A 12,838-nucleotide genomic window follows, 5' to 3' on the forward strand; every position below is an offset into this window, starting at 1 on the left:
TTCCTTGGGCCCTCCTATCCATTGATGCTCAAAGCCTTGGATCCTCTTTACCCTTGCCTTTTGGCTTTAAGGGCTATTGGCTTTTTCTATTGCTCCTTCTTTTTCTATATATATATTTTTTTTTTCCACAAGCTTTCTTTTTCACTGCTTTTTCTTGCTTCAAGAATCAATTTCATGATTTTTCAGATCATCAATAACATTTCTCTTTGTTCATCATTCTTTCAAGAGCCAACAATTTTAACATTCATTAACAACAAGATCAAAAGACATATGCACTGTTCAAGCATTCATTCAGAAAACAAAAGTATTGTCACCACATCAATATAATTAAACTAAATTCAAGAGTTATTTTCGAAATTTATGTACTTCTTGTTCTTTTGAATTAAAACATTTTTCATTTAAGAGAGGTGAAGGATTAATGGAATTTATTCATAGCTTTAAGGCATGGTTACATACTAATGATCATGAAATAAAGACACAAAACATAGATAAACACCATATTAAAAACCGAAAAACAGAAAGAAATAAAGAACAAGGAATGAATCCACCTCTAGTGGCGTCTTCTTCTTGAAGGACCAATGATGTTCTTAAGCTCTTCTATGTCCCTTCCTTGCCTTTGTTGCTCCTCCCTCATTGCTCTTTGATCTTCTCTTATATCTTGGAGAATGATGGAGTGCTCATAATGTTCCACCCTTAATTGTTCCACATTATTGCTCAAACCTTCTAAGGAAGTGTTGAGTTGCTCCCAATAGTTGTTTGGAGGAAAGTGCGTCCCTTGAGGTATCTCAGGGATTTCTTGATGATGAGCTTCCTCATGCACCTCTTGAGAACCGTGAGGGGCTTCTCTTACTTGCTCCATCCTCTTCTTGGTGATGGGCTTATCCTCTTCAATAGAGATGTCTCCTTCTATGATAACTCCAGCTGAGTAACATAGATGGCAAATAAGGTGAGGAAAAGATAGCCGTGCCATAGGTGAGGGCTTGTCGGCTATTTTGTAGATTTCATTGGAGATGACCTCATAAACTTCTACTTCCTCTCCAATCATGATGCCATGAATCATGATGGCCCGATCCACAGTAACTTCAGATCGGTTGCTAGTAGGAATGATAGAGCGTTGAATGAACTCCAACCATCCTCTAGCTATAGGCTTGAGGTCCAGTCTTCTTAGTTGGACTGGCTTGCCTTTGGAGTCTCTCTTCCATTGAGCTCCTTCCACACAAATGTCCATAAGGACTTGGTCCAACCTTTGATCAAAGTTGACCCTTCTAGTTTAGGGGCGTTCATCTCCTTGCATCATGGGCAAGTGAAACGCCAACCTTACATTTTCCGGACTAAAATCCAAGTATTTCCCCCGAACCATTGTGAGATAGTTCTTTGGACTCGGGTTCATACCTTGATCATGGTTCCTAGTGATCCATGCATTGGCATAGAACTCTTGAACCATTAAGATTCTGACTTGTTGCATGGGGTTGGTTAAGACTTCCCAACCTCTTCTTCGGACTTCATGTCGGATCTCCGGATACTCATTTTTCTTGAGCTTGAAAGGGACCTCAGGGATCACCTTCTTCTTTGCCACAACATCATAGAAGTGGTCTTGATGGCTCTTGGAGATGAATCTTTCCATCTCCCATGACTCGGAGGTGGAAGCTTTTGTCTTCCCTTTTCCTTTTCTAGAGGATACTCCGGCCTTAGGTGCCATTGGTAATGGAAAAACAAAAAAAAAAAGCTTATGCTTTTACCACACCAAACTTAAAATATTGCTCGCCCTCGAGCAATAAAAGAAAGAAGAGAAGAAGAAGAAGAAGAGAATATGGTAGAGAGGGGGAGAGGTAGGTTCGGCTTAGGTGAAGAAGGAGGGGTTGTGTTGTGTGAAAATGAAGTAGAATGGAAGGGTATTTATAGGGAAAGGGGGGAAGGTATGTTCGGCCATTTGGGTGGGAATGGAAGGGAAATTGGTTTTGAATTTTTGAAGGTGGGTGGGGTTTATGGGGAAGAGTGGATGGATGTGAGTGGTGAATGGGGTAATTGGGAAGAGGAATTGAGGTGATTGGTGAAAGGTGTTGGGAAGTGTGACATGGGGAAGAGTGAATTTGGATTAGGAGAGTGTGATTAGGATTAAAAGGTAAGGTGGGAATATGTTAGGTGGGGATCCTGTGGGGTCCACAGATCCTGAGGTGATCCTGTGGGGTCCACAGATCCTGAGGTGTCAAGGAATTCCATCCCTGCACCAAATAGGCATGTAAAATGCCTTCGTGCATCATTCTGGCGTTTAAACGCCCATTGGTGCACATTCTGGGCGTTCAACGCCCATGTAAAGCATGTTTCTGGCGTTGAATGCCAGTTTCATGCTTGTTACTGGCGTTCAGCGCCAGTTTTTCCTTTCTGGGCACATTTCTGGCGTTCAGTGCCAGAATGTTGCTTGTTTCTGGCGTTCAGCGCCAGAATGGTGCTCTGTTCTGGCGTTGAACGCCAGCCAGATGCATCTTACTGGCGTTGAACGCCAGCCTGTGCGTCCTCCAGGGTGTGAATTTTTTCTTCTGCTGTTTTTGATTTTGTTTTTAATTTTTATGATTTTTTCGTGACTCCTCATGATCATGTACCTAATAAAACACAAAATAACAATAAAATAGTATAAAATAGAAATTAGATAAATAAAATTGGGTTGCCTCCCAACAAGCGCTTCTTTAATGTCAATAGCTTGACAGTGGCTCTCATGGAGCCACAAGGTGATCAGGTCAATGTTGTATAGTTGTCCACACCAAACTTAGAGTTTGGATATGGGATCTTAACACCAAACTTAGAGTTAGGTTGTGGCCTCACAACACCAAACTTAGAGTTTGACTGTGTGGGTTCTTCTTGACTCTGAACTGAGAGAAGCTCTTCATGCTTACTCTCTTTTGTCACAGAGGGATGGCCATGTGCCTTAAACACAAGGTAGTCCCCATTCAATTGAAGGACTAACTCACCTCTGTTGACATCTATCACAGCTCCTGCTGTGGCTAGGAAAGGTCTTCCAAGGATGATGCAATCATCCTCTTCCTTCCTAGTGTCTAAGATTATGAAATCAGCAGGGATGTAAAGGCCTTCAACCTTTACTAGCACGTCCTCTACTATTCCATAGGCTTGTCTCAATGACTTGTCTACCAGTTGTAATGAGAACAAGGCAGGTTGTACCTCAATGATCCCCAGCTTCTCCATTACAGAGAGTGGCATTAGATTTATCCCTGACCCCAGATCACACAGAGCTTTTTCAAAGATCATGGTGCTTATGGTACAAGGTATTAAGAACTTGCCAGGATCTTGTTTCTTTTGAGGTAGAATTTTCTGAATCCAATTATCTAGTTCATTAATGAGCAAGGGAGGTTCACTTTCCCAAGTCTCATTACCAAACAATTTGGCATTCAGCTTCATGATAGCTCCTAAATATTGAGCAACTTGCTCTCCAGTTACATCTTCATCCTCTTCAGAGGATGAATAGTCTTCAGAGCTCATGAATGGCAAAAGGAGATTCAATGGAATCTCTATGGTCTCTGTATGAGCCTCAGATTCCTTTGGATCCTTAATAGGAAACTCCTTCTTGCTTGAGGGACGTCCCAGGAGGTCTTCCTCACTAGGATTTTCGTCCTCCTCCTCCCTTATGCATTCGGCCATATTGACTATGTCAATGGATTTGCACTCTCCTTTTGGATTCTCTTCTGTATTGCTTGGGAGAATACTGGGAGGAGTTTCAATGACTTTCTTACTCAGCTGGCCCACTTGTGCCTCCAGATTTCTAATGGAGGATCTTGTTTCACTCATGAAACTGAAGGTGGCCTTTGACAGATCAGAGACTACATTTGCTAAATTAGAGGTGTTTTGTTCAGAATTCTCTGTCTGTTGCTGAGAAGATGATGGATATGGCTTGCTATTGCCCAGCCTATTGCGTCCACCATTGTTAAAACCTTGTTGAGGTTTTTGTTGATCCTTCCATGAGAAATTTGGATGATTTCTCCATGATGAGTTATAGGTATTTCCATAAGGTTCACACATGTAATTAACCTCTGCCATGGCAGGGTTCTCAGAATCATAAGCTTCTTCAGAAGCTGCCTCTCTAGTACTGTTGGATGCATGTTGCCATCCATTCAGATTTTGAGAGATCATGTTGACCTGTTGAGTCAACACTTTGTTCTGTGCCAATATGGCATTCAGAGTATCATTTTCAAGAACTCCTTTCTTCTGGGGTATCCCATTGTTCACGGAATTCCTCTCAGAGGTGTACATGAACTGGTTGTTTGCAACCATGTCAATGAGTTCTTGAGCCTCTTCAGGCGTTTTCTTTAGGTGAATAGATCCACCTGCAGAATGGTCCAATGACATTTTCGAAAATTCAGAGAGACCATAATAGAATATATCCAATATGGTCCATTCTGAGAACATGTCAGATGGACATCTTTTGGTCAGCTGCTTGTATCTTTCCCAAGCTTCATAGAGGGATTCACCATCTTTCTGTTTGAAGGTTTAAACATCCACTCTCAGCTTGCTCAGCTTTTGAGGAGGAAAGAATTTATCCAAGAAGGCAGTGACCAGCTTATCCCATGAGTCCAGGCTATCCTTGGGTTGTGAATCCAACCATATCCTAGCTCTGTCTCTTACAGCAAAAGGGAAAAGCATGAGTCTGTAGACTTCAGGATCTACTCCATTCGTCTTTACAGTCTCACAGATCTGCAAGAACTCAGTTAAAAACTGATAAAGATCTTCAAATGGAAGTCCATAAAACTTGCAGTTTTGTTGCATTAATGCAACTAGCTGAGGTTTCAGCTCAAAGTTATTGGCTCCAATGGCAGGAATGGAGATGCTTCTTCCATCAAACTTGGACGTTGGTTTTGTGAAGTCACCAAGCATTCTCCTTGCATTATTATTATTTTTGGCTGCCATCTCCTTCTCTTGTTCGAAAATTTCTGAAAGGTTGTTTCTGGATTGTTGTAATTTAGCTTCTCTTAATTTTCTCTTCAGAGTCCTTTCAGGTTCTGGATCAATTTCAACAAGAGTGCCTTTATCCTTGTTCCTGCTCATATGAAAGAGAAGAGAACAAGAAAAGAAAGAGGAATCCTCTATGTCACAGTATAGAGATTCCTTTATGTTAGTAGAAAAAGAAGGGGGTAGAAGAATGAAGAAGAATTCGGATTTTTAGATGAAGGGAGATGAAGAGAAGTGTTAGTAATTAAATAATTAAATAGAAGAAGAAAAGAGAAGGGAAATTTCGAAAATAATTTTGAAAAAGAGGTTAGTAATTTTCGAAAATTAGAAGTAAAATGTAATTAAAATTTAAAACATGAAACATTTAGTTAATTAAAAAGAATTTTCGAAAAAGAGAGAGATATTTTCGAAAATAGAAGAGGGAGAAGTAGTTAGGTGGTTTAGAAAAAGATAAGAAACAAACAAAAAGTTAGTTAGTTGATTGAAAAAGATTTGAAATCAAGTTTGAAAAAGATAGGAAGATGAAAAGTTAGATAAGATATTTTGAAATCAAATTTTTGAAAAATATAAAATTTTGAAAAGGATAAGATAAGATAAAAGTTTTTAATTTTTTAAAAATTTGAAATCACTTACTTCACTAACAAGCAACTACAAGATAAGATTCTAGAACTTAAAGATTGAACCTTTCTTAACAAGCAAGTAACAAACTTCAAATTTTTGAATCAATCACATTAATTGTTAGCTAATTTTCGAAAATTTGATATAAAGATAAGAAAAAGATTTTGAAAAATAATTTTGAAATTTTCGAAAAATAGAAAAAAAATGAAAAAGATATGATTTTGAAAAAGATTTTGAAAAGATAAGATTTTTAAAATTGAAATTTTGACTTGACTTGTAAGAAATAACTAATTTTAAAAATTTTTGACCAAGTCAACCCAAAATTTCGAAAATTTGGAGGGAAATAAGGAAAAGATATTTTTTTATTTTTGAATTTTTAATTATGAGAGAGAAAAACAACAAAAATACTCAATGCATGAAATTTTTAGATCAAAACAATGAATGCATGCAAGAATGCTATGAATGTCAAGATGAACACCAAGAACACTTTGAAGATCATGATGAACATCAAGAACATAATTTTGAAAAATTTTTGATGCAAAGAAAACATGCAAGACACCAAACTTAGAAATCTTTAATGCATGGAAAATATGAATGCAAAAATGCACATGAAAAACAACAAACATTACAAAACAAGAAATTATCAAGATCAAACAAGAAGACTTGTCAAGAACAACTTGAAGATCATGAAGAACACTATGAATGCATGGGATTTTCGAAAAAATGCAAGAAAAATTTTTAAAGCATGCAATTGACACCAAACTTAAAAATTGACTCAAGACTTAAACAAGAAACACAAAATAACTTTTTTATTTTTATGATTTTATGAATTTTTTTGAATTTTTATTAATTTTTTCGAAAATAAAGTTTAGAAAAACGAAAAATAAAAGAAAAATTTTGAAAAAGATTTTTGAAAAGAAAATTACCTAATCTGAGCAACAAGATAAACCGTCAGTTGTCCATACTCGAACAATCCCCGGCAACGGCGCCAAAAACTTGGTGGACGAAATTGTGATCCATGTTCTTTTGTACTTGTATGAAATCATTATTATGGCATCGGTTGTTTTCACAACTCCGTTCAACTAACCAGCAAGTGTACTGGGTCGTCCAAGTAATAAACCTTACGCGAGTAAGGGTCGATCCCACAGAGATTGTTGGTATGAAGCAAGCTATGGTCACCTTGTAAATCTCAGTTAGGCAGATTAAAATTGTTTATGGTTTCGAAAATTAATAATAAAATAGAAATAATAAAAGGGATAGAATACTTATGCAGATTCATTGGTGGGAACTTCAGATAAGCGAATGGAGATACTGTATGCTCAAGGACGCCTGCTATTCTCCTGCTTCAACTCAATCCTTCTTACTCCTTTCCATGGCAAGCTATGTATAGGGGTTCACCGTTCGACGATGGCTACTTTCAATCCTCTCGGGAAAATGGTCCTCTACGGCTGTCACTCGCATGGCTAATCGTCTGGAGGCATCACCTGGCCGAAGGCTACATCCCATCCTCGCAGTGAAAACTACGCTCACGCGCTCTGTCACAGCACAGCTAATCACTGGTTGGTTCCCGCGCCTACTGGAATAGAATCCCTTGTTTCTTTTGCGTCTATCACTAACGCCCAGCACTTGCGAGTCTGAAGCACGTCACAGTCATTCATTACCGGAATCCTACTCGGAATACCACAGACAAGGTTAGACTTTCCGGATTCCCAGGATCCTACTCGGAATACCACAGACAAGGTGAGACTTTCCGGATCCTCATAAATGCCGCCATCTATCTAGCTTATACCACGAAGATTCTGTTGGGGAATCTAAGAGATACACATTCAAGCTCGGTTGCATGTAGAACGTAAGTGGTTGTCAATCACGCGCGTTCATAAGTGAGAATGATAATGAGGGTCATATAATCATCACATTCATCATGTTCTTGGGTACGAATGAATATCTTGGAATAAGAATAAGAGAGAATTGAATAAAAGAAAATAGAATTGCATTAATACTTGAGGTACAACAGAGCTCCACACCCTTAATCTATGGTGTGCAGAAACTCCACCGTTGAAAATACATAAGTAAAAGGTTCAGGCATGGCCGAATGGCCAGCCCCCTTGTGGTCACAAGACCGAATGATCAAAGACACCTAATACAATAGTTAAATGTTCTATTTATAATAAACTAGCTCCTAGGGTTTACATGAGTAAGTAATTGATGCATAAATCCACTTCCGGGGCCCACTTGGGGTATGCTTGGGCTGAGCTTGATCTATCCACGAGCTGAGGCTTCTCTTGGAGTTGAACTCCGAGTTATGACGTGTTTTGGGCGTTCAACTCCGGATCATGACGTTTTTCTGGCGTTTAACTCCAGACAGCAGCATGTACTTGGCGTTCAACGCCAAGTTACGTCGTCAATTTCCGAAGAAAGTATGGACTATTATATATTGCTGGAAAGCCCTTGATGTCTACTTTCCAACGCCGTTGAGAGCGTGCCAATTGGAGTTCTGTAGCTCTAGAAAATCCATTTCGAGTGCAGGGAGGTCAGATTCCAACAACATCAGCAGTCCTTTTGTCAGCCTTTTTCAGAGTTTTGCTCAAGTCCCTCAATTTCAGTCAGAATTTACCTGAAATCCCAGAAAAACACACAAACTCATAGTAAAGTCCAGAAATGTGAATTTAACACAAAAACTAATGAAAACATCCCTAAAAGTAGCTTGAACTTACTAAAAACTACCTAAAAACAATGCCAAAAAGCATATAAATTATCCGCTCATCATCCACCTTGAGAGTGCTTCCTCTTGCTGCCCCATCATCTTTAGTTGAAGCTCTTTCTATGCTCCTTGGCTTTCCAAATACTGTCTAGACAAGCCATCAATGGCTTCCTGCAATTGGTGCATGTCCATGGTCTGTGGTGCTTGCCCCTCTGCGACTTGTCCTTCCACTACTTGAGGGGCTATCCTCTTCCTTTGCTTCCGTTGAGGCAGGGGGGATGTGGCAGCATTCATCCTTCGGACCGTTATTGGAATGCCTTCCTTTATCCACACGGGATCCTCATCTTCAAAATCCACCCCCGCTTTCTTGCATATTCGGTAAATAGTGCTGGGGTAACCTAACGTTCCTCTTGAGTCACTTTTTTCTGCCATCTTTCTAATGCCTTCAGCTATGAGTTCATGAACCTTGATTTCTCCTCCCTTCAGTATACAGTGCACCATTGTTGCTCTCTTGAGATTCACCTCCGAGTTGTTTGCAGTTGGGAGGATAGACCTCCTCACTAGCTCAAACCACCCCTTGGCTTCAGGAGTGAGATCTGTTCTCTTGATGAACTTTGGTTTCTTTCCCGCACCCCTTTCCCAGTCAGCTCCGGGTACACAAATGTCCCGTAAAATCTGATCATAATTGGGGTTGTCCAATCTTGAGTGATAACTCTCTTCTTCAAACTATATGGACCGTAGCTTCAGTGCCCTCATGACACTCATAGGACCAAAATCCACTATCTTTCCTCTCACAAAGCTTGTATATGATTCATCTTTCTTATCATATCAGACTGCATTTGCATAAAATTCTCTTATGAGGTTTGCATTCACCTTAGTGACAGGATCGGTGAGGAGCTCCCATCTTCTCTTTTCTACTTTCTCTATGATTTCTGGACACTCAGTTTTCTTTACTTGAAATCCCAGCTCATAAATAATTTCCTTGTCAACCATCCACCCATATTGCAATGCATGATACAGGCTTCTAAATCTCTTTTCATCATACGGGTGTTGCTCCATGGGTTCCTTTCCCTTCCTTCTTTTAGAACTTGAAGAGGCCATGAACGAGAGTTAATATGTGAAGGTGGTAAGGTTTTGGAGACTTTTTGTTGTTTGGGGTTTTATTGCAATGAAGAGAGTGAGGGGGAAATGTTTTTACTGTGAGAGGGAGTGTCTTGTGCCGAAATAAAGAGTTGTGAAGAGTGGGTTATGACAATGAAGGTGGGCACGGAACAAGGATTATTTATATATGGAAGTTGTGAGAGAATGGAGGGTGTGGATTGATGGAATGGTTACTTGATGGACGGTTGGGGTTATGCATGGATAAAAGACAAGGATCATCACTTTATGATGGAGATTGCTCGGTCTTTTAGGTGTCCTATTTTTCCAATGTTGCATGGCAACATTTTCCAATGTATTCCCTTTTTAGAACAAGTGTGTAGTCCCTTCTTTTGTGGTGTCCGAACTTTCTTTATTTGGTTGTCCTATCTATCCCCATCAATGCTCCTTTTCTTTTCCCTAAAGATAAAATAAGAAAAGTAAGACATAATATTTAAAAAGACAATTTAGCCTTTACAGCTATAACTAATAAAGAAAAGAAAAGATTAGATTGTTTATTTATGAATTCTAACTAACTAACTAACTATTGGTGGGTCCTTATATGCATTCATGGTGCCACCAAACTTAGTTTGGAGCACTGTGATGAAAAGTTTTTGTTCAAAGCTCCCAAGACTAGCATGCATCTTGGTTTGCTTTGAACACCAAACTTGTTCCTCACTATATACTGCACAAGAAGGTTTTCACCAAGTGTTTGTCAAGGTTAGGTTGAAATTCATAAATATTGACTTATTCACTATCTTCTAAAAGCATATAAAACATGGGCTGCCTCCCATGAAGCGCTTCTTTAGCGTCACTAGCTTGACGTTACTCCCTCATTAGGGTGGTTGGTAATGCTTGAAATCTTCCCCTCTTGCTGTGGACTTGTATCCATTGGTTGTATCAATGATCTCGACATGTTCCAGGGAGAGAACTCTGTTGATTGTGAAGACTTTAGGTAACTGAGATGGTACAGTAGGGAGATTAGGGGGAATATCTGGGAAGTAAGCTGAAATCACTCTATCCCCTAGAGAAAAGTCTTCTGTAGGGATCTTTTTGTTCCTCCACCTCCTTGGTACCTTCTTCCTTGTGTCTTTTGATATTGCCTTGCTCTTGATGACTTCTTCCTCTAAGGTGGTTTTGTTGCTTCCTTCACATATCTCTGGTGGTTTAGGTTCCTCCAGTTTTTCCTTGAGCTGTGACAACTGCCTGTTTCCTTGTTCCTCATGCATGAGTTTCCCTAGATGGGTTGGGTGTGCTTCAATGCTTGCTTCCTCCTTCAACATCTCATTGTGATCTTTGCTTGGTTTCTTGTGCTCTTGGTCTGCTTCTTGTGAGAGTTTGAAGACATTAAAGCTGAGTCATTCATCATGGATCCTCAATATTAGCTCCCCTTGCTCCACATCTATGAGTGCTCTGGCTGTAGCTAGGAATGGTCTTCCTAATATGATTGGGTGAGTGTGACTCTCTTCCATGTCCAGAATGACAAAGTCTGTTGGGAGAAAGTATTTCCCAACCTTTAGCAGCACATTTTCCACCACTCCTATTGCTTGCTTTTGAGTCTTGTCAGCCAGTCTGATGACTACATCTGTGGACATTATCTCATTGATCTGCAGCCTCTTCGCCAGGGATAATGGCAGTAAGTTGATGCTTGCCCCCAAATCACAGAGTGCTCTATCGAACATTGTTTCTCCTATGGCACAGGGGATGTGAAAACTCCCCGGGTCTCTTCTCTTTGTAGGAAACTCAGGTTGAATAAGGGCACTGCATTCCTTATTCATCACTATAGTCTGGCCTCCTTAGATTGAGCTTTTCCTGGGAAGAAGTTCCTTCATATACTTGATGAATGTAGGCATTTGTTGGATGGCCTTGATGAATGGTATGTTCACATGCAGAGATGCAAACAAGTCTAAGAACCTTGAGTATATTCTCTTCCCCACAGCACCATTGAGCAGTTGGGGAAATGGTGCATAGAGCTTCAGCAGCTCTTGTTGTGAGATTTCGGGTTCTTGGTGATCTTTATCCTCCTCCTCTGTTGAGATATCTTCAGGTTGTTCGGACAGTTTACTTTGCTTGTCTTCAGTCTCCTTATCACTTGTAGTGACCATCTTACAATCTTCCCATCTTACTTTCTTTGCTTCGCCTCTTGGGTTTTTCTCCGTGTCACTTGGGAAGCCATCAGTAGGTTTGGGAATCTTCTCAGCTAAGCATCCCACTTGGAATTCCAGCTTCTTGATGGTCTCTCCCTGGTTCTTAATATTGGCTCGCACCTCCTCTTTGAACACCTTGTTTCTTGAATCTCTTGGCATATTCCTTCAAGTAAGGTTTCAATTTTAGAGAGCTTGTCATCAAATGATGGTGGATTGGGAGTAGATGTGTTGTTTTGGTTTTGATATGGGTGTGGAGAAGTGTTGTTGTGGGGGTGTTGATATGTCCTCTGTGTGAATTGTTGATGAGCTGCATTGTTGTTGGAGTTGTAACGTCTCTGGTCTTGGCTTTGATCTTGCTGATTCCCCCACCCAAAGTTTAGGTGGTTCCTCTATCCAAGGTTGTAGGTTTTGGAGTATGGATCATGGTTCTGTCTAGGTGAATTCCCAATGTAGTTGGCTTGCTCAAGATTACCCTCTACCTCTTCATCCACTCCTTTTTGGGTTGTTGATGAAGTGGTGATGGCTGCTACTTGGTTCCTCTCCATCTTCTTGGTGAGGTCAGCTAGCTGCTTGGTAATGAGCTTGTTCTGGGTCAGCAGAGCATCTACATTGTTTAGCTCTATCACTCCTCTAGTGTTCCCTCTTTCAGAGGCATAGAAGTAGTCATTCTCAGCTACAGTTTCAATGACATCTATGGCTTCTTCAATGGTCTTCTTCTTGTTCAATGATCCTCCAGAGGAATGATCTACTGCCTTCTTTGATTCATATGACAAGCCTTCATAGAAGATGTGCAACTGCACCCATTCATTGAACATATCTGGTGGACACCTCCTTGTTAAGTCTTTGAACCTCTCCCATGCTTCATATAGAGTCTCACCATCTTGTTGCCTGAAAGTTTGGACCTCAGCTCTCAGCCGGTTGATTCGTTGAGGAGGGTAGAATCTTGCTAGGAATTTGTTCACCACATCCTCCCAAGTTGTCAAACTCTCCTTGGGGAAAGCCTCCAGCCACTTGGCTGCCTTATCCTTGAGTGAGAATGGGAATAGGAGTAGTCTATAGGCGTCAGGATGAACACCATTAGACTTCACTATGTCACAAATTCGCAGGAAGGTGGTTAGATGTTGATTGGGATCTTCTTGGACACCTCCTTCAAATGAACAGTTGTTCTGAAGAAGGGTGATGAGCTGTGGTTTTAGTTCAAAGTTGTTGGCCTGGATTGTTGGCTTTTGGATGTGGTGGACGAAATTGTGATCCATGTTCTTTGATTTGCATTTATTGT

General features: G+C 40.2%; 1 protein-coding gene and 2 non-coding genes across 3 annotated transcripts; 2 read left to right on the forward strand and 1 right to left on the reverse strand.

Moving 5' to 3' along the window:
• Nucleotides 1-4,414: 4,414 nt before the first annotated feature.
• LOC130978842 (small nucleolar RNA R71) lies at nt 4,415-4,518 on the forward strand. The gene has a single exon (XR_009086453.1). It is a non-coding gene; the product is annotated as a small nucleolar RNA R71 (small nucleolar RNA).
• A 6,252-nt stretch (nt 4,519-10,770) lies between these two features.
• On the reverse strand, nt 10,771-11,190 carry LOC130975024 (uncharacterized). The gene has a single exon (XM_057899857.1). It carries the CDS (start codon nt 11,188-11,190, stop codon nt 10,771-10,773), a length of 420 nt encoding a protein of 139 aa, XP_057755840.1.
• Nucleotides 11,191-12,369: 1,179 nt separating this feature from the next.
• On the forward strand, nt 12,370-12,475 carry LOC130978429 (small nucleolar RNA R71). The gene has a single exon (XR_009086073.1). It is a non-coding gene; the product is annotated as a small nucleolar RNA R71 (small nucleolar RNA).
• Nucleotides 12,476-12,838: the final 363 nt, after the last annotated feature.

Source organism: Arachis stenosperma, chromosome 4 (assembly GCF_014773155.1).
Source record: "Arachis stenosperma cultivar V10309 chromosome 4, arast.V10309.gnm1.PFL2, whole genome shotgun sequence".
NCBI lineage: Eukaryota > Viridiplantae > Streptophyta > Magnoliopsida > Fabales > Fabaceae > Arachis > Arachis stenosperma.